Source organism: Centroberyx gerrardi, chromosome 13, assembly GCF_048128805.1.
Source record: "Centroberyx gerrardi isolate f3 chromosome 13, fCenGer3.hap1.cur.20231027, whole genome shotgun sequence".
NCBI lineage: Eukaryota > Metazoa > Chordata > Actinopteri > Beryciformes > Berycidae > Centroberyx > Centroberyx gerrardi.
In genome coordinates, this window is record NC_136009.1 from 28,736,875 (window position 1) to 28,761,455 (window position 24,581).

The 24,581-nt window shown below is 40.4% G+C and overlaps 1 protein-coding gene across 1 annotated transcript; it reads right to left on the reverse strand.

Moving 5' to 3' along the window:
• Positions 1-1,924: 1,924 nt before the first annotated feature.
• On the reverse strand, positions 1,925-22,656 carry hhla1 (HHLA1 neighbor of OC90). The gene is made up of 15 exons (XM_078287579.1): positions 22,566-22,656; positions 20,883-20,939; positions 19,766-19,846; positions 15,935-16,018; positions 13,835-13,918; positions 13,392-13,475; positions 12,986-13,042; positions 12,314-12,394; positions 9,886-9,970; positions 9,157-9,258; positions 8,904-9,020; positions 8,392-8,777; positions 4,486-4,654; positions 3,295-3,377; positions 1,925-1,968 (listed from the first exon to the last, which is right to left on the reverse strand). Exons 1-15 carry the CDS (start codon positions 22,654-22,656, stop codon positions 1,925-1,927), a joined length of 1,605 nt encoding a protein of 534 aa, XP_078143705.1.
• Between the last annotated feature and the right edge of the window lie 1,925 nt (positions 22,657-24,581).

The window sequence follows — 24,581 nt, forward strand, 5'->3', positions numbered from 1 at the left end:
ATGGACCTGAGCCTGCAGACACAGCTAATACACAGACAGTAGGAAGCCTTTATACTGGTCAGAGGCCTGTAAGCAGTCGAGTTCCCCTGTAGTAGAACACAACTATCCTCGCTCCGCAAAGTCCTCTGTTTTATCAAGTCCTGGCTGGTGGAGGTGGAGGTGGGGGTGGGGGGTGAGGGGGTGAGGGGGGTCCTGCCTTAAGCCCCTTAAGTGCACGTCTTATTGGGTATCAGGTGACACCAGAACAAGAGCTTATCATAGTTTGGTTCCTGTCCAGGTATTTGGTTAGGCCTCGCTCGGGTCACATCGTCGCCGCTGGGCCTGAGCGTTCAGGTGAAGGGAGGTCCGGACAAGGAGACCCACAGAGTCGCCTTTGTCCCGCGGGGCGAGATCGATGACCTGAGGGTCGACCCGCCCTTATCTGATCCCCCCCCCAGGACTTCAGATCAATGAGCTCCCCACAGCGGAGAGTCGATGAAGCACAGTAGCCGTGGGTTTAATGACAGAGAAGGGCTGGATAGTGGGGCTTTGTGTGGGACAGGTGCACAGCATGATCTATAGGGGAGACTGGGGTAGAGAGGCTCATGTATTGACAAACATGGAGAAAGTAATGGTTAGACTGTATAGCAAAGTGCTGTGGAGAGCAGCAAGGTAAAACTGGAGTTTTAGGTGGGGAAAGTTTTCTCTACCAGAAAGCCCAAAATGTCATATTACATATGTGAGGCTACTCTGAGAACATTAATTTGATTTACAACTAAACTAGGGAACACCATCAGTATTGTCGTAGAATCAAATGATAAAATCAATGACATTCTTCTATTTACACTAGAAAGGCAATGAATTTTGGGGCCAACAAGAAGTTAATTGAGGGGGGTAAATATAATAACTGCTGTTTCCTTGCATGATTTTGAAAACGTTATAAAACTTGTTTGTACAGAAATTAAATCTAGGAAAAGTCATGGAGGGGCATGTTGAAAGCTTCAATTCCAAAATTCAAATCAGCAAATGGCCTTTCTAGTGTTAAATGACTAGTAACTGAGTGATGTTGATGTTGATTCTCTCTACTTGGCTCTCTACTATATTTTGGTTTCTTTTGATGTAGATGTGTCAGGAGGTAAACATGCAGTTCAGGGCAGAGGCTGCTGTCATGTGTCTGGTGTCAAATACACAAGGAGCATCAGAGAGACGGACCAGGAGCAGCTGGGACGATTATCAGACATTTATTAAATTCAGACAAGAACAGGATGTTCTACAACAGCAAAATCAAAACGAGGACAGGAGTCCTACACAGATTCAGTTTCAAAATCCCATCCAAACCTTAACTTCTTCATCTGATTTGAAGATTTTGGTGTTCAGTATGATATACGCAGATAGCCATCTTGCCCCTACTAACTATATCACATATGTACAGATGAAGATTATTCTTCACAGCAACACGTCAGAATATGTGAGCTGACGGGGGTCTAAAACCACAGAAAATGTGCAGTTTTATGTATATTGTGACAGTACAACAATATTTTTTAAATACATTTCCAAACTTATCAAGACCTGGGAATGGCCAAATTCTTTTTCCATCCAGTTCCAGACTTGCCTGGTGTCCAGCCCCCATGAATCTCAGTCTTTAGCACTTTTTTAATCTGCATGGTGATTCATATCGGTCTGGTCAAGTCTATCCACCAGCAGTTCATTCGGACAGACACTGTCCGACAAACCTGATCGGATGGTCGATGTAGGCGGGACAAACCTACTTCATTCAAAAAGTGCTAAGGACTGAGGTTCATGGAGCTGGACAGCAGGCAGGTTCCAGTCTGTGCAGTCTGAGGACCTGTGTGGAGACGGTTGTCCTGTGGATCACGTTCTGTCTCATCCTGCAGCGATGAACAGCTCTTTGTGTCTGGATCCTGCTGCTGTCTCTCTGTTTCGGTTACAGTTTATTGCACATCCTTGCAAGGCATCTCTGTTTCAGGTCTGTGAGGAGGGAGGGGGGCGGTTGGGGGGGGAAGAGAGACTGTAATTAAATGCTGTAAACCCAATCATTAAACACTGTCAATAGACATTGTCTGTACTGTCTTTTATTGTCAAGGTGAAGACCTATAATAAACCTTATGGGCTTCAACCTCACCTGCACACTCATCCTTTCAAGCTTTCTTTCACTGCTATTTATGTAAATTTCAAATAAAATGGTAACAAAATCAAATCTAAAAATACATATAAAGGCCTAATTATGGCCGGAGGGAGGACTCATATGGCTCCATGTGAGTCCCAGCCTGCCTGTGTGGTCGGATCTGCTCTGGATGATATTGTGTCAAACGCAGTGAGAGGCGTCTCTTCCGACCCGGCGCCCATTAGTTTGGAGGTTTGGGTGCTGGAGCTCAGCGGCTGCTGGGGAGACGCTGCTCTAATGAGGTCAGACCCAGAGACTGAGGGGAGACGGGGTGACAAGTCACCCTCTGTATTAGGTGAACGATGACTTGTGCCCCCTCCCCCAATTATTTCTGCCTCGGACGACTGTATGTTGTATATACTTATGTTTTGAGGAGCAAGGTTGAGTTTTACCGAAGCACATTTTACGGCACAAGTGCAAACACCTCTTCCTCTTTTAAAAAACATGGAGATGGAGCCCTTCCTTGATTTGTTTGAAACTCCTTTTAATGCCTTTAAAGGTATTTCAACAACAAATTAGACTGTGTAGGGCATTGAGGAATGCATGTATAGCCTATGCAATTATTTGTTTTTTGATTAATGTTTGCCGTTCTGACCAATGATTCTCCTCTTTCTCTCTCATTCTCTTCTCATTTAAATTTGTATCATTTGTTGCAATCTTGCCGGGAAAACAAGTTGCATTTAGTCTGCAACTACCTCCAAGATCCACAGTGCTGCACATTTAATACACTTCTCTATGACTGACAGCTTCCCAGACGCGACCTGAATTTCTCCTATAAACTCCATTCATTTGGTACTCCCTTCACGTACAAAACAAACCGCTCAGAATTATTTGGAAACACTATTTGACCATGGTCTGGGACGCAGTGATGCAATGTTTTGGCTGTCCTTGGTTGTGCGGCTCTCAACCAAATTACGACTGCAGTGGATTGTCTTGCAGACTGAAGCCCGAGGCTCTCAGAAAGCTCATTGATCTGTGAAGCCTCAGTAAGGGTTCACTTCAAAAAATGGAAAGACTCCAGCGTAAAGACTGCTTGGCAGGTGATGCGGATTTACTTTGACAGTGCTTTCGGAGTGGCTAAGTTCCTCACCTCAGCTGTTATTGATTGTACCTTCCTCTAGTCGACTTACTTCTTGAGAAGGAGACTCTTCTGACCCTCCGGCAGACCTCGGAAGTGTGTTTTTCATACCAGAGGTGGCTGTCATCGCAGTATCTGCAAGATGAAAAAAAAACACTGCATCAAGATAACCTTTTAAATCATGACTTCGGCTCAGGTTTGGCTTTTAGCACCCGGGTCTCGAGTGAGAACCGTTTATAAATGAGGCACATGATGGACTTCAGGGTGGTCTAGAGGTTAGGGAGATCATCTGGTAGCAGAAAGGTAACACCATGTCAATCAAATGCCATGTGTCCTGTCAAAGCATCAGGGGAGATTTGGGGGAGACAGTCTTCTCAGTATCAGATGAAGGATGAATTGTCCCTCCAATTATTTCTGCCTCAGATGCCTATTCTGTATTTTTCCTCGCTCTGTGTTTTGTGAACCACAGTTGAGTTTCACTGAAGCACATTTTCTGATTGGCTGTACATGGTCACAAGCTCAACCCCCCCCCAAACACACACACACACACACACACACACACAAAAAGCTGCAATGTAAAGCATGCCCATGTGTCGAACTGTCCTTGAGCACGACACTGAACCTCTACTTTTTCACCCATTGTACGTTTCTCTGGGTAAGAGTGTAGTACATTTTAGTTTTAGCTATACAATCATTTCTTGGAGGCAGAGCTGCTCTGGATGCAGAAATAACCTGATTGGTTGAGTTAAACCTCAGTGGGTGGAGCCAAACAATCACAGTTTAACATTAGACTGAAGCCCAGTGAAAGAGGAAGAGGTAAGAGAGGAGGAAGCTAATATTATGAAGCCTAGCGCTCTGCTGCTAACTGAAAAAATGCAATCTATCCATACTAAGTTATCTAGGTTAGCTAGTTAGCTAGCTGCTGACCTTCAACATCATGAATACCAAGGTCAGGAATGAATGTGAAAGAATGAAAAGAGTATCCATTGCCATTCATGTTTTTTATTTATATTTTGACAACAGTTCCTTTTTCTGTCATTTAAGTTTGCCAGTTAGCAAACTTGCACTACAGAAGAAAATATGGTTCTTTGGCTCCGCCCACTGAGGTTTAACTCAACCAATCAGATTATTTCTGCCTCCAGAGCAGCTCTGAGAAATATCTGTAGAGCTAAAACTCCAATCTGCCAGAGTGTCAGCCAAATGTTGAAATGTAAAGTGTGAATGCCTGGTGGGAACGCAGTACCTTTTCATCCGTGTCTTGTAGCTGTAGGGCCGGCAGAGGCACTGGGAGAAGAACTTGCAGAGCTCGAGGACGCAGGGCTGCAGCTTGTGAGCGCTGACTGTGGTGCTGCTGCTGCTGCTGCTGCTGGTGATGGAGCCGTCACTCACCTCCGGCTTCCTCCAAGGACAGCCTCTCAACACAGGGGAGGACGCTTTAGTCATAAACAAGCACTTTTTGTGGTGAACATCTCTCTTAAGATTGGCTGCCTGATACACTTTCACAAAGGCAGACAGACACATAATCTGTCAAACATAACCAAAGGAATTAAGAAGTTATTTAAAATGAAAAAGATAGTTATGCAGGTATATTTGCAGGTGAAATCGTAAAGGAAAGTCATAGTGATTAACCTCCAAAAAGCCACAGTGGGGCAACGCTTTGGAAATTTTATGGATAGAATAAATCATCATTTCTGACAGCAACATCTTAGCTTCACAACACACATCTTTCAAATTCCTTCAGTCTATTAATTTTGCATAAAGTCATTTTCTGTACTTAAATTCCCATCACAGGATTTACCGGTGGTAATACATTCTAATCATAATTTATGCATTGCAGGTATGTGGGGGCCTAATTACCATAAAAATACATATTCAAATAAGGATTTCAGTCATATACTTCCCCTTGTTGTAATCCCTATCTTGTGTTTGGGGCCAGGGCAGGAAACTTTTCTGTCCACCAGCTGCAACTTCACCAGCCACTTTCACTATTTAACTATTTAGCCATAAAGTTTTTTTTAATAGAATAAGACCTGCAAATGATGGTTGGTTACCTGCCAAAGTGGCTGCTACAGTTTAAGCAGAAATTGAGCGGCATTTGGCTCGTGGCTGCTGGTCATTTGCTCCTGTGTGTCTCCCAGAGGAGGAAGCTGGTCTTTATCCTCACCTCCAAATTGCTTTATTTCCCCTCACACAACTCACTGCTGTTAATTCAGTGTGATTATAATCACAGCACAGCAGGTGGCAGATTCACCCGCCCCAAATTATCATGTAAATGTGCAGCTATTTCCAATTTAACAAAAGATGACACAAAAGCAGCGACACTGGCGTTTAACTCGGACATAAAAAATGAAGTGTGCACACAACCAGCATGGATTAGCAATTTGCGCCACCTGAAACAAAGGTGTGTGTGAGAAACATCACTGACCATCTATGAATATCAACACAGACAACACAGACATGACATACTGTGTAGAGATGCCACCAATGTGCAGTTATACGTGAAGAACTGCCCATTTGCACCGCACACTAATGACTCAATGACAAATTGCACAGTATGCCTGAGCCTTCTGTTTGTTGCCAGGCAGAACTCGCAGGGTGAGCTGCAGTGTTTCAGCAGTGTGACGTCACTGCCATCTGCTGGCTGTCTTGGTCACTGCAGCACTGCAGTATGTTGGGGTTCATTTGGGGAAATGATAAATGTACACATTCACTTGTTATTTCTTAAGGGCATTTAATGTGAGCATTCATCATTTTCCTACATTGACTTTAACACATCCTTTGAATGAGAAAATGGGAATAAATCAGATACTGTCCTGCTGATTCATTCATACAAGGATCATTAGTATATATATATGAATTGGAGAATGTCTTAATATAGGAGGGCAAGAGACAGCTTACCTATATTGTAACATTGACCTTGAGATGGAGTCAAAAGGTGACATTCTCTGAACATTTTGAAAATATGATAATTACATGACATATTAACATAATGTTTGTTAATGTTCTTTCCATGCAATTTAACCAATGAAGTCAATTGGAATTGGGTGAAAAACATACATAATCATATCATCTATTATTAATCAATTTGCTAAATGTATGTATATTTTTGAATAGATGAATAGATCCTTCACTTAATTTTCAAACTCTTCAACAATTACACCACAATTTTACCTTTCTATTTAAGAAACCCAATTTGACCTTATACACACTGCCTGTATTGCTGTTTGCCTTTGTACCTCTGTTCCTTTTTTATTTTATTTTTTAAACAAATCCCCACTCCCTGCTGAGAGCAGCCTCCTAACGGGCCAGCCATCATGTAGAAGACAGATAAATAGAGAATATATGGCCTTAATTTGCTTTTAACCTTTGCAGCTCAAAACCATCAAAGCTTTCACATAAGGGGGCTATGACTGGGTTACCATGGTTACTATCTCAGTCTGCTGCATGGCTCTCTCCCCCTCCTGTGCTTCTAACACACACACACACACACACACACACACACACACACACACACACACACACACACACACACAACACACCTTTCCCCAGGCTAAAATTGAATCACTACCCGTGGTTTCTCCAGAAATTACTTTGAACAGAGCTGATATGATTACAGTTGTTTTCTATGCCAGGTCAACAGAGTCAGGAGCCAAAGCCAAATCGTTCCAGCATAGCAGAGCAAAGGTGGCAGTTAACTATCTACAGTAATTATTTAACAAATGGCTCTAATTATTTGTCCTGAATCCAAAAATTCTATTAGGTGTCTTGTCAATGATATTTTAATACAGTAGAAGTCTATAAATTCATTAACACCTAAACCTACTCCAGAGTGTTTCAAGAGACACTTGATGAAATTGAGGTAATTACAGTGGGAACACAGCAGCAGTTTCATATGAGCTGCCTGGCATCAGAAAGCATTTCCTCTTGCTTTCCCACCAAACCAGAAAATAATTTTGTTTAATCCCGATAGTTAAAGAGTAAATCCACACTAAAACACTTTTTTTTTTAGTTGTAAACTGGTATTTAGTAATATGTATTATGAAATACAACAATGACAGTCATGTTGTCAACATTTGAGCACAAATGTGCTGATGCTATATTTATCTTAGTAAACCTGCTGGCTCAGTTCGCCCTCCAGTGGTTAAAATTAGCAGCCGGTGTTCAGTTGGAGATGCAGCTGTGCTCAAGGACAACTGTCCTAAAACACGTCATTTGATTTAAAAAAAAAAAAAAAATGTTCCCACCCCAGTATAGAGGCAGATTTGAGACTCTGAGTCTACCCCATTCTTCTTCTCACCAACCTGGCTTAACCCCAAACCCAAATCTGATGTCACCACCTGTTGTTGTGTACATCATCACCTGGTACCAAAGATCAGCCAATAGCAGATGGCCATTTCAGTAGCATGCTTTTTACCATTATGTCAGGCTTTACACAGATTTGGGTTTGGGGTTTAGTTCCTCTTTAAAGTAATGTGAGCTTTTTGGTATATTGTATTTAACATTTATTTAAAGGCAACATTTTATTTAATATCAGCTTGTTAGCTAGCTAACCATAGCATCTGGTTTGCGAGCCATCACTGTTTTGTTGTAGCCACATCTGATTAGCAACACTAGCTAACTTATGTAGCGTGAGCAGCTAGTAGCCTAGTTGCATGTTAGCATTAACATTGGTTGTTTTGCTAAATTAGCCTGCTGGCTAGTTAGCTATCTTGCAAATCCAAAACCAGCTGTTTGTTCAGGTTAGCTGAGCTGACTCTTCTCAAGTTACAACAGTATCTCTCAAGCGTGACATCATTTTTTGGCCCAAACAGATTCTGGATCCCGCCCCCTTTCAGTCTAACGTGAAAATGAATACGGGTGTAAAATGATTGGCTTTAACTACGTCCAACGCTAATATTGACTATTTCTGCTTTCATGGGTTCCTCTATCATGCATTTCTGAAGTAGATTCTGATGCAACGAAGCTGCAATGAAGCTCGAGTTGTTATATCTAGCCGTTATTTTGCTTACAGACAGTTCTCCATTAGACTCCTGTGATGACGCCAGATATGGCTGTTAGGAGATTTGTGATGCAGCAGCAATGTCTCTATACAAGTAAAATAAAATAATGATTCAATCGCTACCTCCCTGATAAAATTGTAGATCATTACCTGGTTTCTCTGTGACCACAGTCTGGGTGGCTGTTGTGGTTGTAGTTCTCGTGCTCAAAGGCCCTGCGGTCCAGCCAGCCGCAGCAGGCTGGACTGTAGGATGGATAGGGGACAGTGTTGTGGGATGAACTGCAGTAGTTGTTGGTTGGGCTGTAGCTGTTGCCTTTTGGCTTGTACTTGTAGTATGTTGGCTTGTACTTGTAGTATGTTGGCTTGAACTTGTAGTATGTCGGCTTGTTCTTGTGGTATGTTGGCTTGTTCTTGTAGTATGTTGGCTTGCTCTTGTGGTATGTTGGCTTGTACTTGTAGTATGTTGGCTTGTTCTTGTAGTATGTTGGCTTGTACTTGTGGTATGTTGGCTTGTGCTTGTAGTTGGTTGGCTTGTTCTTGTAGTTGGTTGGCTTGTTCTTGTAGTTGGTTGGCTTGTACTTGTAGTTGGATGGCGTGTCGGCCTAGTTGTAGTCAGTTGGGTTGAACTAGTGGTTGGTATAAATGTGGTGAGTTTAGTTGACATCGTGGTTGGTGTAATTGTGGTCGGTTGGGTTGTTGTAGTTGATCGGACTGTAACTGTGGTTCGTAGTGCAGCAGTACTAATTGGCCCAACTGTGATTGGTTGGTGTGTGGTTACACTGGGTTGCGTTGGGGTTGTGATTAGTTGAAAAATAGTTGATGTCCTTAGTTTTGCGGTTGTGGGCATGTGGCCTGTTGTTTGTGTCTGAGCTGCTGTAGCCGGTCTGTCCGCTGTCCATCTGGCTGTAGTTCTACTCAACGGTTTGAAGGTTGTAGATCGTTGAGTTGTTGCTACTGGCTGGGAAGCGGTGGTCGATGGTGTTGTTGTAGCTGTTCCATCCACAGTTGTAGATGAAACTGATGAAACAAATGCAGAAAAAGTTGCCTTTAAAAAACATATCTGACTAATTTGTTTTATACTCTACAAAAAAGCCCAGCTTCAAAGGTTCGCGCTGCTGGCGTCACGCTGGGTTGAGTGGCCACACTGCAAGATCGGAGATCAGCCAACCACAACCACCAAACCTGTCTGTGCTCTGTCCTCAGACACGATCAACTCAAACACCACATGAACTGCTCGACCACATGGGTGCTGTGCACTCTGTTCCCTTGCATCTTTAATTGATTAGCTGAAGAATAATTTGACTATAGGACTAAAAGGACAGGCTGAATGCAATAAACGTCACAGACAGAGACTATTTGGTGCCATCGATTGCTCAATCATGGATGTGATGGTGTTTCTTGATAGTTTTAATTTATTTTTTTCAGCATTATTTTATGTTATTATTCAAAAAATGTCTGTCCGAACCATAGGTATTACTGATTATCCAGGAACTTATTTAAACTTAATCTACTGTTATCCACTCATTGTAAGTCACAAAATATTAGCAGCTAATTGCCTATATTACAAATGTCAGATTGAACAGTAGTGTCTAGGCTTTAGTCAAATGAACCAAACTTGAACACTGGCCACCCATTGCGACTCACCATGTGCAGTCGATTGGACTCTGCTGGTTTGCATGGCGCTCATCCCAGATGGCGAGATCTGACTCACATTCGTGGGCAGTTGGTCCTGTCCTGAGTTTTAAAATAGATATTTGGAAAAGGGGAATGGCGCGTTAGTGTCTTGAAGATTACAACAGATGGTTCAATGAGCTTTTTATGCTTCTGCTTACTTACTCACCAAGAGGTACTTTGTGAGATGAGATATTACCTACTTGAAAAGGAAAGACAGATAAAAGGTAAGCGAGAGGGAGAGAGAGGGACAAAAGAATTGATTTACTTGGAAAATCTAAGCAGCAACTATTTCTGCATTTCAAAAGAGAGTTTACCCACATGCTAAATCTCTTCACTTAGAAAGGAAGGGATGCCCACTCACTGTTTTGCTGTTTCCAAATTATGTTTTATGAAATAAACTAGTGACCGTATATTTCTTCAACCCAACATTGTCAAGATCTGGCAAAGACCACGTTTAGTTAAAATGTTTTATTGTCACCATGTGTATTTAATAAAACACATTCTGAGGAGAGCAATTGAGAATTGAACGAACCACCAAACATCCACAGACGTTTCCAGTGTCTGTGTTGAGAAAACTGTCACACCACCAGGTCGCTTCATACTCAAAGCTCTTCTCTGAAAGCTTTTCAGTCTTTCCTCCGGGTGTCAGCTTTCAAAATTTACTCAGGCTTGAACCTAAAACCTCAAAACCTTCATGTACCTGTCCAGTGCCTTGAGCCACTGGGTCAATCTGCTTCAAAGCTTTCTCTCAGAGCTTTTCAGTCTTTACCTGGGATGTTGCCATTAAAAAGTTTCTTGCAAACCAAAGAGTTGAAGCAGGGCCTGAACCTTGAGCCCACAACCTCAAGACTTTCAAGTTGCTGTGCAGCTCTTTGAGCCACTGGGTCATATTCAAGAGCTTTTCTGTCTTTGTTCGGGATGTTGGTTTTTAGAATTTATTGCAACCTAAGAATGGAAAGTGGACCTAACCCTTGAACCCAGAACATCGAAATGCACGGACAGCTGTCTAGCACTTTGAGCCACTGGGTCATTTGGCTTCTGTGCTTGTTTCCTGAGAACTTTTCAATCTTTCCACTAGATGCCGGCTGCTATCAAAGGCAGAACCTCAGCAACTTTGTGTCTCTACTTATCTCGGTAGGCTCAGCTTCTGAACTTGTTTTCTGAATGTCTCTCGATAGTGGCTCTCAAAAAGAGAAAAAAAGAAAAAAATAGGTTAGACGTGGGGTTTTCAACTACAATCTCAAAGGACTCTTTGAAACAATTTATTCCTCTGAGCTACTGATTGGAACTCTAGCGTAGCTTAGCTTGCTTAGCATTCTCATCTTAGTGCTGGATCACAAACTAAACATTTTCCTCTAGGGGACTTAAACATACAATCTACTGACTTCTGACTAGTTTGCTGATCCCATTAAGCCAGGCTCCCACAGATTAAGGTAACATATCCTGTACTAAGACACGCTGTGACAGAATACAACAGTCTTCTCTGAGCGCTTTTCTTTCCTCTGGATGTCAGCTTTCAAAACTTAACTGGAACTGAAGAGTCACAACCGGACTTGAGCCCACAACTTCTTCAACTGATGCACAGGGTCCAATCGCTTTGAAGTCATACATGGAAAGCTTTGTAGTTTTTCCCCTGGCTGTTGGCTCTATTGTTGAAACATGAGGTCGGCTATCTTAAACCTGGATTTTTGTGCAATTGCTCATCACAGTGAGCTTGTGGGCTTGTTCTCTGAGAGGATTTCTTTCCTGTGGATGCTGGCTCTCAAGAGAGAAGAAGACTAGCTTTGAGGATCGGAGACTTTAACAGACTTTGCCGAGTTGTGGCATTGCTTCCTTTTTCAACCTGGCTGCTGAAAATATCGCACTGCAACCTCTGTGCCAGAGGGACATTTCAAGCTTTAAATGCTTGAAATGTGTTTCTTAGACAAATAGTGAAGTTGATCCTATGTATGAATTTCTTTCCAAAGCCTTTGCCTTTCCATCAAGGCAAAGGGCGGCTACTTTAAAGAATCTAAAATATAAGATAGTTTTTATTTGTTTAACACGTTTTTGGTCGCCGCATAATTCCATGGGTTTGGATGTCTTTACTATTATTCTAAAATGTGGAAAATAGTAAAAATAAAGAAATCTGGTGTCCCCAAATTTTTGGAGGGCAGTGTACATGTGTAGATTAATATAGTGTAACACGTACTAAATCGTTACTAACCTAATACCTGTTGCTATATCTCTGTCTCAGTAAAACAAGGAGCGCCACCCAGTGACCTAACCCTGTCACTGCAACGAAACAATGTTCCAAAAGACAGTAGGCCTATTTCTGACTGTTACAAGCACTAGGCCGCCCTACTGCTGCTGTGTCAGTAATCAATAGTGTGTAAAAGTGTGAGTGTTGGAGACGAACCTCTGTGTGGGCCTTCTATGATCGTCTGGTTGAAGAGTGGAGTGATGGAGTCGACCTCCCACAGCTGAGGAAGGTCTTTCTCTGCACAAAACAGACAAAACCACATTCACAAACTGACTCTTTACCGTTGTCTCTGTCTTCCTAAATGACAATAATAACAAACTTCATTCATGTAGCACTTTCTCAGAGTTGCAAAGTGCCTTACAGACAATAAAACAGTAAAAAATAAAAGCCATTAAGATAAATAATAAAAATGGCAAACATGAATTAAAAACAGAGTTACAGAAGAATAAAACAGGCCAGTGCAACAACAATAAAATAGATCAAAATTATATAAAATCTAGTCTCTACCCAGCAAGGATTTCATGGGCGGTGACGTGCAGGAGGAAGCCAAGTTCAACATCAACCCAAATGAGCACATAACTTTCACAATATGACACACAAAACATCTTGAACTGATATCAGAAAGATATTTAGGTCCTGATTTCACAAAACGATGCAGGCAGCAGCTCTGGACGACTACGGACGTTGTCTCAACTTTCATTTTGTTGCTAAATGTACACAGAATAAATATTTTTAGCGTAAAAATTGTTTTTAAGAGGTGGTTTTATTTGAACTTTGATGGGAAATCACATTGTAAAAACACAGATCCACTTTGGACCAGCTACTTACGCATTTGGCCCGCCATCACACAGATGTATATACAGTCTGAATTATTCCTCTGGCTTACTGAGATAAAGAGAGAGACGACATAAGCATTTAACACTGTTAGGAACAGCCTGAAAACCAAGGAAAAGGAAAAGATATCATATAACAGACAGTATGAAGCTACACATGGAGATGCCAAGTGCCACTTAAACAATTTTGTTCTGTCATAACGTTAGCCATGTTGACTTATACATACTGTAGCTCTCAAGACACTAAAATTGTAGAATAAATAACTTTGTAATGCTTACAGGCATAAAGAGAGACCAGACAGTTGGCTGTACCTTATCAATAATACAGTACAGTTGAATGTGTGCATCTATGGCACATTTTAGAGGTTTTGATTCCAGTTTGTGAGTCCAGTCCACTGTACCTGATAATATTGAAGAAGATTTGAAAAGCTCCTGCAGATAACTTGTTGAGTTGCCCATCACATCCAGCAGAATGGCAGTAAAGTCTGGTGAAAAATCCAATGAAACAGATTTGGAACCATGTTTTTTGGCTTCTAGTGTTGGAAATACATTACTACATAAAATATTGCACAGGGAAAACAGTTCTGTGTGGATGGCATCAGCTTCACATGAGTTACCACTCATCACCAGTCATTACTCAGATCAGTCTGTTTGGTCTTTATATCAGCAGATCGGCTGATATAAAAACAAAATATGTATAAAAAATCTAAGACTTTTGCACAGTACAGTAATGACTTATATATACATTTACATGTGACATATGTAAAGATGTAGAGCATTTACAAAGTTTACAAAGAAACTTGCTTACTATAAAGTACGGGATCAAATATCTGTATTTTCCTACCTGTCAGGTCGTTGGTCTCATTAGTGACGCAGTAGCAGTATCTCCTCCGAAACATGTTGCTTTCTATTCTTCTGAAGCTGGAAACTACAAAACAGAAAACAACACTGAATTAGTGGTGACAGGACATGATTAGATATTTTTTTTATCCCTATTTTTTCCCTCTTCCTATCTTTTTAATAGGTTATACTATAATTATTTTATGCAGATTCAAATTCATTAAACTGCGACATGTATTTTAACTGTGACACCAACCTGCCAAGGGACAACAGATGGAAATTTACATATTTACATTTGGTTTCTAAATTAAAATTCATTTAATTAATATGCACTGTCCATTAAATAAATAGATTAGGATTGAAAATTTTACAGAATATAGAGGCAATGCTCCTGTGCATCAGATCCTGAATGAAATACTGACTGTCATTAGTCTAAGACGGTGGTGCTCAGCATGGGGTTCGGGGACCACCAGGGGTCCTTGAGGGGCTCCAGGAGGTCCCCCAATAAACTGATGAATTTTTAAACTTCAGCATTATTTAATTTACAAGAAGTTAACACAATTAGAGAATGTAGAAGAATGACTGTTTTGATCATAGTTTCTCTGTTATCTCTCTATACAGATAGTCATGGGACTAACAATAAAAATATTCTCAGATTTGGGTTTGAGAGACAAAATCTAATCAAATGGGGGTCCGTGGCTCTAATGTGGACTAAATTAGGGTCCTTGATATGAAAAAGGTTGAGCATCACTGGTCTAACAGTCAGTGGCAGACGCTCCTAAAAAGGCCTTTTTTTTCACTCACTGATATTTAAAACTTTCATTTGGCTTGCAGCTTTCTGAGCCTCAAGGTGCTGCTGAGAAAATGCCAGCGAGCCATTTTAAAAAGCCTGAGGGACAAATGCAGAAACTTCTTCCCAAGTGTCTGCTGAAGAGAAATGAGCAATTAAAATTTAAAATGTCAAAGTAACACACTGTAGTCTAATCTGAATTTAACAAATCTGGCTGATGAAGTATGCAGCTAGGTTTTAACTTGATGTGTGTGGTTGGTTAGTGACTGTAATTAATAATTTCGTTTTTTAGTACTTTTGTTGGTTTTAAACGCTCACTTCTGTTCCAGTAAAACAACATATTTATATATAGATGTACACAATAAAGCATATATTTTAGCGTTTTAGCAGTCTGATCAGTGCTTGCTTACCTTAGCTACTTCATTGAGCAGAAATTAATTTAATTTTAAGCAATATTTTTGAAATATTAAATGTTCCAGACTTTATTTACACTTTATCTCTGAAACAAGCCCTTCAAGCCCTTTTTACAGGCCTAGCATATTCCTCCTTTATGTCCCATGGAAAAAAAAAAAAAAAGATTTTACTTTACAATGGTCTTATTCCACTGTATTAACCTGCATATTAACACATGGAAAAGCAATTTTAAAACACAGTATATCTGTGTTTGTACATTGTTAGTACATTCATTTGCCTGCAGCCCAGAATTTCATGACATTTCAATGATTAATGTTATTGTGTACCTACAATACTTTTTAATAGGTTTAGGCACAGTTGTTTTACATGCAGTTACAATTCCCAACCACTAGATGGAGGTACTGCCACAGGGTCTGGTGTTGATTCTTCACTAAAAGAATCTTCACTAAAAGTTTGGACACACATTTTTCTTTATTTTAACTATTTTCCACATTTCAGAAAAGCACTTAAGACTTCAAAACTATGAAATAACACAAATGGAATTATGCAGCGACCAAAAAAGTGTTAAACAAATCAAAACTATCTTATATCTTAGATTCTTTAAAGCAGCCGCCCTTTGCCTTGATGGAAAGACAAAGGCTTTGGAAAGAAATTCATACATAGGCTCAACTTCACTATTTATATTTGTCTAAGAAACTAATTTCAAGCATTTAAGCAGAAGCCTTTAGATCAAAATGGCTTTAAGAGAATGAAAAACACAGAACATTCAGTCAGGTGGGTCCAGACTGTTGACTGGTAGTATATTCATATCTAAATGTTTGCTGGACAGCTTTAGAAGAGGCAGATGGTTGTATGGAGTGTGTATGATGTGTGTATGGACTGTCTGATGTGTGTATTTACTGTTGTAGACCAGCAGGGTGAGCTTGTGCAGCGCCAGGGAGCTGTGGGACGTGACGCTCAGCAGGGAGAAGAGCTGGCGGGAGCCTGCAGCAGGAGACAGTGTGAGCAGATCAAACCTCAGTATTATGATAATTCATATTTCATCAATCAGGATAATATATGGCAGTACTGGTGGAAGTTTTTCCTATGCCGGTTTTGAAACTTCAAATTTGGTACCAGCTATAAAACAATATTTTTTTCCAATACCCACATTTCATCCTGTGATGGTAAATTAGTGATTAAAGTTTGACTTTTTCTTGTAAGAATCCAACATTTTGAAGGTTTTTGATACTTTTTGATACTTTTAGATATCTCAAAATTAATATTGATACCAAAAATCAGTTCAGTACTTTTTTGTAAGGTGTAGGCCTGAAATAATCCTGTACTTCTGCTGGAAACTCAAACTCAGTCTAACTCAACCTTACAAAGGCAAATGGCAGAAACTTGTAAAGATCAACTCAAGATAAACTGTGAAGTAATTTCTCTCAGATCCAGCTGCTGCTCCTGGCAGAATCATTAAAGCTGCGTTCACACTGCAGATCAAACTGTCCAAATCTGATTTTTTCCCCCCTCACATGTGACTCAGATCTAATGTTTTCTACTCGGTGTGAACAGCAAAAAGCTGCATGGAGTCGCAGTTTTTCTATTCCAATCTGGACCACATGTGCTGCAAAATCAGATCCTGACACATGAGACCTACATGTGACTTTGAACGCTCAAATGCATGAGCGTTGCCGTGACAATAAGAAATTATTACATCATTCACCTGAGACTGTTGTCATAATTTTGTCAGCAGCATTAAGGCTTTGCTGCATCTGACAAATTAGTTTCACTCTTCAAGACCAAACAGGATGTGATGTCATGCATGATAGGAAACGCATTTCAAGGGGCAGAGGGCGCTAATTAGCTATTAGCTACTAGCATGCTAGTTAGCTAATATCGCTAGGCTAACTTCGAAACATCTATCAAGTCATTACGCGCATAAATGCACCATCCAGTCCTGGATTGGATGATGTGACGCTGACACGATTAAAGAGTCCGCCATGTTGGATTTTCTTTCAGAGGTCAACATGCCCAAAGCAGCGTTTCTATTGGCATTTTGATCAATTTATCAAATTTGCTCTTTGCGTGGTTTTCAATGGAAGCGAATGAGAGGCGAAGGAAATTTTTGCACACGTTTGGTGCATCGTCTGAGCACATCTTTCCCACGCACTACGAAACCAAACCCCTTAATTTTATCTCTGAAATGTCCTTAATTTCTCATTACATAAACATGAATTATCCATTAAAAATAACAGCTTCAAAAAAGTAAGGTTAGTATCATGGGATTTATTCATGGGTTGATTTGTGGAGAAACTAGCAATTAAGGGATTTTTTATGCCTTTTGAGCAGGTTTACAGGTTTATTAATGAGTTATTAATGGAAAGTTCCTGTCTCCCTGAATTTTACATTAAATTAGAAAGTAAGCAGTCAAACATTAAGGGGTGATTAAGGAGGTTTTGATGGGGTCTCCTCCATTAATAACTCCCTTAACTCATTTTAAGGGGATTTTGCATGAATTAAGGGATGAATTAATGTAGCCTACATGTAAGGTTGTTTTAAGGGATTACTGGTTCGTAGAGATGGAGGACAATGAGACACAACGATGGTAAGAAAGCAAAATCGACACTTTGGGGAGACGCGGTCCTCAGTTCAGTCAAAACTCAAAGACAGATGCCGAAAAACGAAAAACGGATTGGAAACCAGCAGGAGAAGCTGAGGTTCAAAAGAATCTGACGTCTTTTTGTTGTCGTTACTCTGCCACGCATCTTTTCCATGTTGCTGTTAGTTCATATTGGTATCAAATATGGTTTACATCGTAGAACAGATATGAACAGTCATCCAAACAAAAATAAAAAAACATCAGATATAAGCAGCAATTCAGAATTAAACATGAAGGCCTGCAGTGTGAATGTAGCCAGAGAAATATGTCTCTTTGAGGCATTATGGGGGATTTATTATCCAGCAGGGAGGAAGTGTATGCAGGACTGATGGGTCAGAGAGGCAGAACCAGATGGACTGATGCTTTATTAGCGGTTTATTCAGCAGCATTCAGACTCAGCTGCTCCTCCTCCTGTTTACTGTCGTCCTGACTGGTGAAACACCAGCAGCTCAGATCGATACGGATTAAAACGTTAACACAGGTTTAATCCAGGAACGCTGACATTAGGAGTCAAGTGAGCATGTGCAGGAAATCTAAACTAAGTCAATTCAACGATGTGGAATATAATAATTAATCTGAGAAAGTTCTGGAAACATTGATGAGCGGGAGCAATCAAGATGACTTCTTTAATTACTCTATACATAATTTATGATTTAATCTCTCTCTCTCTCTCTCTCTCTCTCTCTCTCTCTCTCTCTCTCTCTCTCTCCCTCCCTCTCTCGCTCTCTCTCTCTCTCTGAGAGTGTTTCCATGCGCACTAATAAAGCGATCACGGTCCGTCTAATGCAATTTCCCGTATCAGATAAAGGCCATTTTTGCATTATGAGAAGCCTGATGAACACAGCAGGTTTTTGCTCAATCTTTTGAATTATTCGGTGCATGTTTACTCTTAGTCTGATTTCTTTCGTTTTTTTTACATTTGAGCGCAGACGTAACCGGATGGAGAACAACGTCCAGTAAGCAGGAAACACCTGACAGCATGGACACCAGCAAGACTCACTTCTGAACTGATGAGGAAACTCTTTTAACGCTGAAATGAAGAATATGAACATTCTTCATCTCCTAGATGGGTGAAAATATAGAAATGGTGACATGCTTACATCATTTCCTTAATGAGAGCAATCCAACTCATGTAAATAGATCGATTTTCAAGTACAGATTGCAGAAAAAGCCTATAAAAAAACGTGGTTTTCCTCGTTATCGCATTACTACAGTGCATGTAAACACGTCGATCAAATTATTTAGATTTCAGATTATTCCCAGTCACCAGGTTATTAGTGTGACTTTGTGTTGGAGAGAATGCACTACAAAACTGACAGACTTGTTCAGTTATTTTATCTTGTCTGACTTTATCAAGCTTATTTATATAGGATTTTTTTAGTGAAATCATCTCACTGCACTGGCAGATCATTTTACCGGTTTCAACAAATTTGAGAATGTAACTTGTTTCAGGACATTTACTTTGTAAAAGTGAAATTGTCTTGGAGAAAGTTTCTTGGTTCAAGATTCTCTTCATTGTTTTATGATGATTTCTTGAAAGAAGTCATATTATATATACATGAATCAAGTGAAATTTATTGAAAGCAGCAGATCTGCCAGTGCAGTGAGAGAATTTGTCTAAAAACATCATGAAATAAGCTGATAGGTCTGGAAACAAGATAAAATCACTGTACAGCTTGTAATTTTTTGCAGTGTATCACATCACATTGCTGCCGAAATCTGGCAGTTCAATGTTTGCAGAACATGATTTCACACTTTTGCAGAATCGCGAGCGTCCACAGCTAATTTCGGCATACAGCCAATCCCACCAGGAAGCACTTACTTCAATAAAATGTAAGCTTTTAAAACCGGTTCGCCGGTTTTCCCGCCTCTTCTACCAAAAGTCACCACAGCAGGTTTCAGCGCGCATGAAAAGCCAGTTTTTACAGCTGACATTTTATTGAAATAAGCGTTCTGCCGGCAGTTTGACCCGCTGCTCTGCCTCAGCAGACTGAGACACGGACCTGAATCATGACAGACACTTGAAGGAGGCTAGTGAAGATTTACAACTCAAAATTGATCTGCAGATGAATGATATTATGACAACGTACCGACTTGGCTTGAATTTATTAAAGTATTGACCAGGGGAGTGAGGTCGATGGCAGCGGGGTCGATGTACTCTGCTGGGATTTCTGGGAAATAAGAGCAGAAAAAACGTCAATGGAGCTGATGCTATCGTTATTATCTTTTATGGAATTAGCAGCATCAGCAAAATGTAACATATAATTAAAAGATGTACCGTAAAAAATGTAAGAATCACCCAGTATACTGTAGTGTTAGTTATCTAAGTAACATAGGGTTAGACTGATATATGGGGCTGATATTGGCCTTTTATGAAATATATATATAATAAAATATTGGCCGGTCAGTATCATCCACCTCTTATATGATGGATTTTCCTCCATGACAGTCTGTAAAACCTGCAATGACATTTTAATTGCTTTGCCAGTTTTATGTTTTTGTAAAAAGAGCTGCTAACACTTTCATCAGTCTGGTTTCAGTGGAGAGTTTTAGTGTCCCGTGATGCTCTGAAGGCTGTTTCAGAGGCTTTTAACCATAAGAAGAAAATTCTGGTGGAAACACTGAATACTTGAAGTTTTTTGGTATGAAAATTGACAACATACAACAAAATTAACATATTGGTATCGGCCTTCTAAAACCCATATCAGTCGAACCCTAGTTAGTATCTAATATAGCATCAGCAATTTGGAGTTCCAAAGTTAACTCATTGCTGAACTGAGGTTAATTAATCCTTTATATAGCAACAGCAAGATAAAATGCATAGGGTAATATAGTTAAAGGAACAGTAAGTTGATGAATTAATAAGCTGTACTGCAGGCAAACCAGCGACTGAGACAAACCAGTGAATACATGAATTATTACACTCTTAAAAAGGAAGCGTTCAACATGTTTGTGACTTTTCAGCACAACATGTCAGTAAAAATCTGCATCTTCTCGTCAGCATGTGTTGGAAAGTAAGATGTAAACTGATGCATCCTTTGTGTTGATGGAGTTTTGTATGTAATATGAGTTGTTGTCTACACCTTAAGATCAAGATTAAGAGTTTTCTTGGGCTTTGAGCGATGGAAGCTAAAGTAAGTGATCCAGTCATCACACAGAAATATGCAAATAAAACAAACATAAAGAGGAAGTTTGACAGAGAAATACCTGTTGAGACCAGGACGTCTCGTCTGTACCTCGCTTCCTGGGTTCTGTGTCTTACAGCTGTTGGGAAATTAGTGTTAATTAGATTTACAGCTGCATCACAGGGCAAAGGTTGTAACATTTTTGCTTTCTTGTTCATTCCAAAGCTTTATGTAAAACTAGAAGTCACTCAGAAGAGCGCAAACCTCCGCCAATGCTGAACAATACTTGATTCTAGATTGAATTTCCCACAAAGCAGCACTTGAATGCAACGCTGCCGCGCTGACTTTGAAATCCCGGATGTCGGACTTTCCCACCAGCACCTGAACGCAGCATAACAGTTGTGGCTAAAAATCGTCTAATGGTGGAAATGCTAGATCTGGATCAGCACCAAACATCTAATGAGCTGATCCTTGGACTGAGAGAGATTTGTTTGCCAAGTTTCAGCCAAATCCATTCCTAACTTTTTGAGAAATCTAGCTAACAGACAGACAGAGAGACAGACAGACAGACAGACAGAGAGACAGACAGACAGACAGACAGACAGACAGACAGACAGAGCGACAGACAGAGAGACAGAGAGACAGAGAGACAGACAGACAGAGAGACAGACAGAGAGACAGACAGACAGACAGAGAGACAGACAGACAGACAGAGAGACAGACAGACAGACAGACAGAGAGAGGTGAAAACAACCTCTTTATAACTTTGCTGGCGGAGGTAGTAAGAGCCGTAGCAAACAAAAAACTAAAACTAAGTCAAAAAGTACTGAAAAATAAGAATATATTCAAAATGCAATATGAATGTAGCTAATGCCCTGTATGAAATTAGTTACACAGCGTATCCAGTAAGTCTGGAAAAATTGGTAAATTGCCAACTAACACCGCTCATCAAAAGTGGGATTTGAACCTGTGCCTCCACTCAGCCTCTGACACCTGGCAGCTGGTGTGTGTTTGTGTGGGGAAAACAAGTTCAGCGAAATAAAACACATGGTGCTACGTATCGCGATAGTTACAGATTTTTGTAACAGTGAAATGAAATCCACATTTTGAAAAACATGACACCTTCTCTTACAAAATGACTGATAGCACAAAATGAGAACAAATTGTGGTACTTTTTAAAGAATGGTAGCTAATTTAAGTCCATATTTGAGAAAAAGAAAAATTTTACACACTGGATCCACTAGATTTTAGAGATGCACTGCAAAAAAATGATGGTGTCTAGTCATTTTATCTTGTTTCAAGACCCATCAAGCTCATTTCATGATATTTTTAGTCAAATTATCTCACTGCACTGGCAAACAATCTTGCTGGTTTCAATAAATTTCACTTGATTCATGCCAATATGGCTTATATTAAAATAAAGCATCATAAAACAATGAAGAAAATCGGGAAACAAGAAACTTTCTCCAAGGCAATTTCACTTCTACTAAGTTACATTCTCCTGAAAAAAAGTCAAATTTGTTGAAACCGGTAAAATTATCTGCCAGTGCAGTGAGATGGTTTCACTAAAAAAAAATCCTAAAATAAGCTTGATAAGTCTGGGTACAAGATAAAATAACTTAACAAGTCTGTCAGTTTTTGCAGTGTGCTCAGTGATGAACTTCAGGTAAGTGTTTTGGCAAAGAACTTGTCATTATTGTGTGTTTGGCTTTTTCGAATGACACCTCAGGAAGTTACAGAGCGAAGGGAACCGCAGGTGACTCACCTTGGCTGAAGAGGACGAGGATCAAAACCGCAGCGGCGCAGATGATGAGGCAGAGTGGAGGATGCTGTCTGGACCTCCAGGAGGCTGCCATGGCACTGAAACCCACCGGAACCCCAAAACACACAGAGTCACAAACTGAACTGGATCCACTTTTTCCCCTTTCAGCCCTCGGCCTCAGACTGTGACCGACTGTGTTGTTGTTTGTGTCAGATCGTCTTCTTGTCCCTGTGTGATGATGTCGCACGCAAACCTTCCGCCTTCACCGGATAGCTTCAAAGGGTTTTGTGTTTTGTGCGTGTGTGTGTGTGTGTGTGTGTGTGCTTGCGTGTGTGTGTGTGTGAAGCATTTTCTGGTCCCTATGCGATGATGTCATCAGGATGTGTCCCTACCATTCAAATCAATGGAGCTCTACTCCCCTGTGGACTGCAGCGCATAACGATCCACATTCACAACAGTGGGGGGAATAGAGGACACCTCTGCCTTTTACCACTGGATTTTTAAGAAATACTTCCTGAAATAGTACTACATTGTTTTGTTTTTTTTGCAGTTTTCTTTTTTTTTGTGTCAATTTTGTGTTAAATTTTATTGTGCATTAATAGTAGAGCTAGTAATTTTTCTTAAACTTTATTTATATTGGACATTTCAGATACAAGGCAAAACCATAAAACACAGACTGCATGTAAAACGACATATGACAAAGAAAGAAAGAAAGAAAGAAAGAAAGATAAAGTAGAAAGCAAAATGTTGCAAACACAGCAACACATACTGATTTTGATGTTGACTTGTCAAATCCATTCTTTATATCTCTTCTCACGTCTTTTGTCCATGACACAAACTCCAAACCAGATTAGTTTTGATTGCATTATTTTCACCCGTTTTCTACCACTGAGAGAAACCAAACACAGCTTACCTGCTCCTTGAATCCTACTGTAAATTCAGCCACACAAATCCCCCAGCAGCATCAAAGGTCTCCCAGTGGACTGCAGACCTCCAGCCGGGTCAGGACGCCTGTTTCCCCCCGCAGGACAGCCGAGCCTGGCAGCAGACTGGCACCTCCCTGAGCTGCAGAACACACAGTCTGTCTGCAGCGTGGCCACTGATCCCTAACCCACTGCACCGGACACACTGCAAAAAATGTCATTTATTCATACAAGAATTTTTACTGAAATTAAACCTGAAGCCCAGCATTGAATTGACATTAATAATTCCCCATTCTGCGCACTCAAAATGTTATAGGCTTTTTCTTTCATGTTTTGGCACTGTCCACCTGTGCTTTGTTTTCAGTAAAAAGTGAGATTATTATAATTTAATCATTTTCCCCCCTTCTGTTAAACAATCATTCTGAGTTCGATTTAAAGTGGCGCTCATCACTGTGGTGTTTCTGCTCTGCTCTTCCCACAGATCACCTGTCAATCAAACAGTGTGGGCGGAGCTTGGATTTTCTGTCGATGCAGTTTGAGTTTCTCTTTTCTTTGTTTGTTCAGCCATGGTGGCTATCGCTGCTCATGCTAACTACCCAGTTCTTCTTCTTCTGTTTATTCCAAACAAACTGGAAACGTAAAGCGCATCACTTCCTGTGCAGCAGAGGATTTTTCCCAGGAAAGAGCTACCAGACACCGGCTGTTTAGAACAGCCAGTGGAAAAGATTTCATCAACTGGATATAGGTTGGATCACTGTTGTGTGACTATCAACTGGCAATACGTAAAGTAGCAAAACGTGAATTATTTATATGAAAATGTTGCAGATTATTACAGCTGGTTAAAGATCAGTATGGTTGGCTGCCTCTTAAAGCTACCAATAAATGATTGCCTCTTAGGAGTTAACCAGCTCATGATTTGTCAGTTCCACACTGCATCAATCAAACATTTTGTGAAATGAGCACAAAGTCTTAAAATGCAAATAATGATCTCTGTGCAGGAAAATTGAAGGAGGAGAAATGCGTTTCCCCAGCAGGAAAGGATTAGGTGGAGGAGACACGACTAGAAGCAGGAAGTAGTTTTACATTGAAATAGTGC

Coding starts and splice junctions, on each gene's coding strand:
- hhla1 (XM_078287579.1), bottom strand. CDS start 22,656: ATGGCAGCCTCCTGGAGGTCCAGACAGCATCCTCCACTCTGCCTCATC. Junction 16,019..19,765: donor AATAAATTCAAGCCAAGTCG/GTACGTTGTCAT, acceptor CTCCTGCTGCAG/GCTCCCGCCAGCTCTTCTCC. Junction 1,969..3,294: donor AAGAGTCTCCTTCTCAAGAA/GTAAGTCGACTA, acceptor CCCTCCTCACAG/ACCTGAAACAGAGATGCCTT.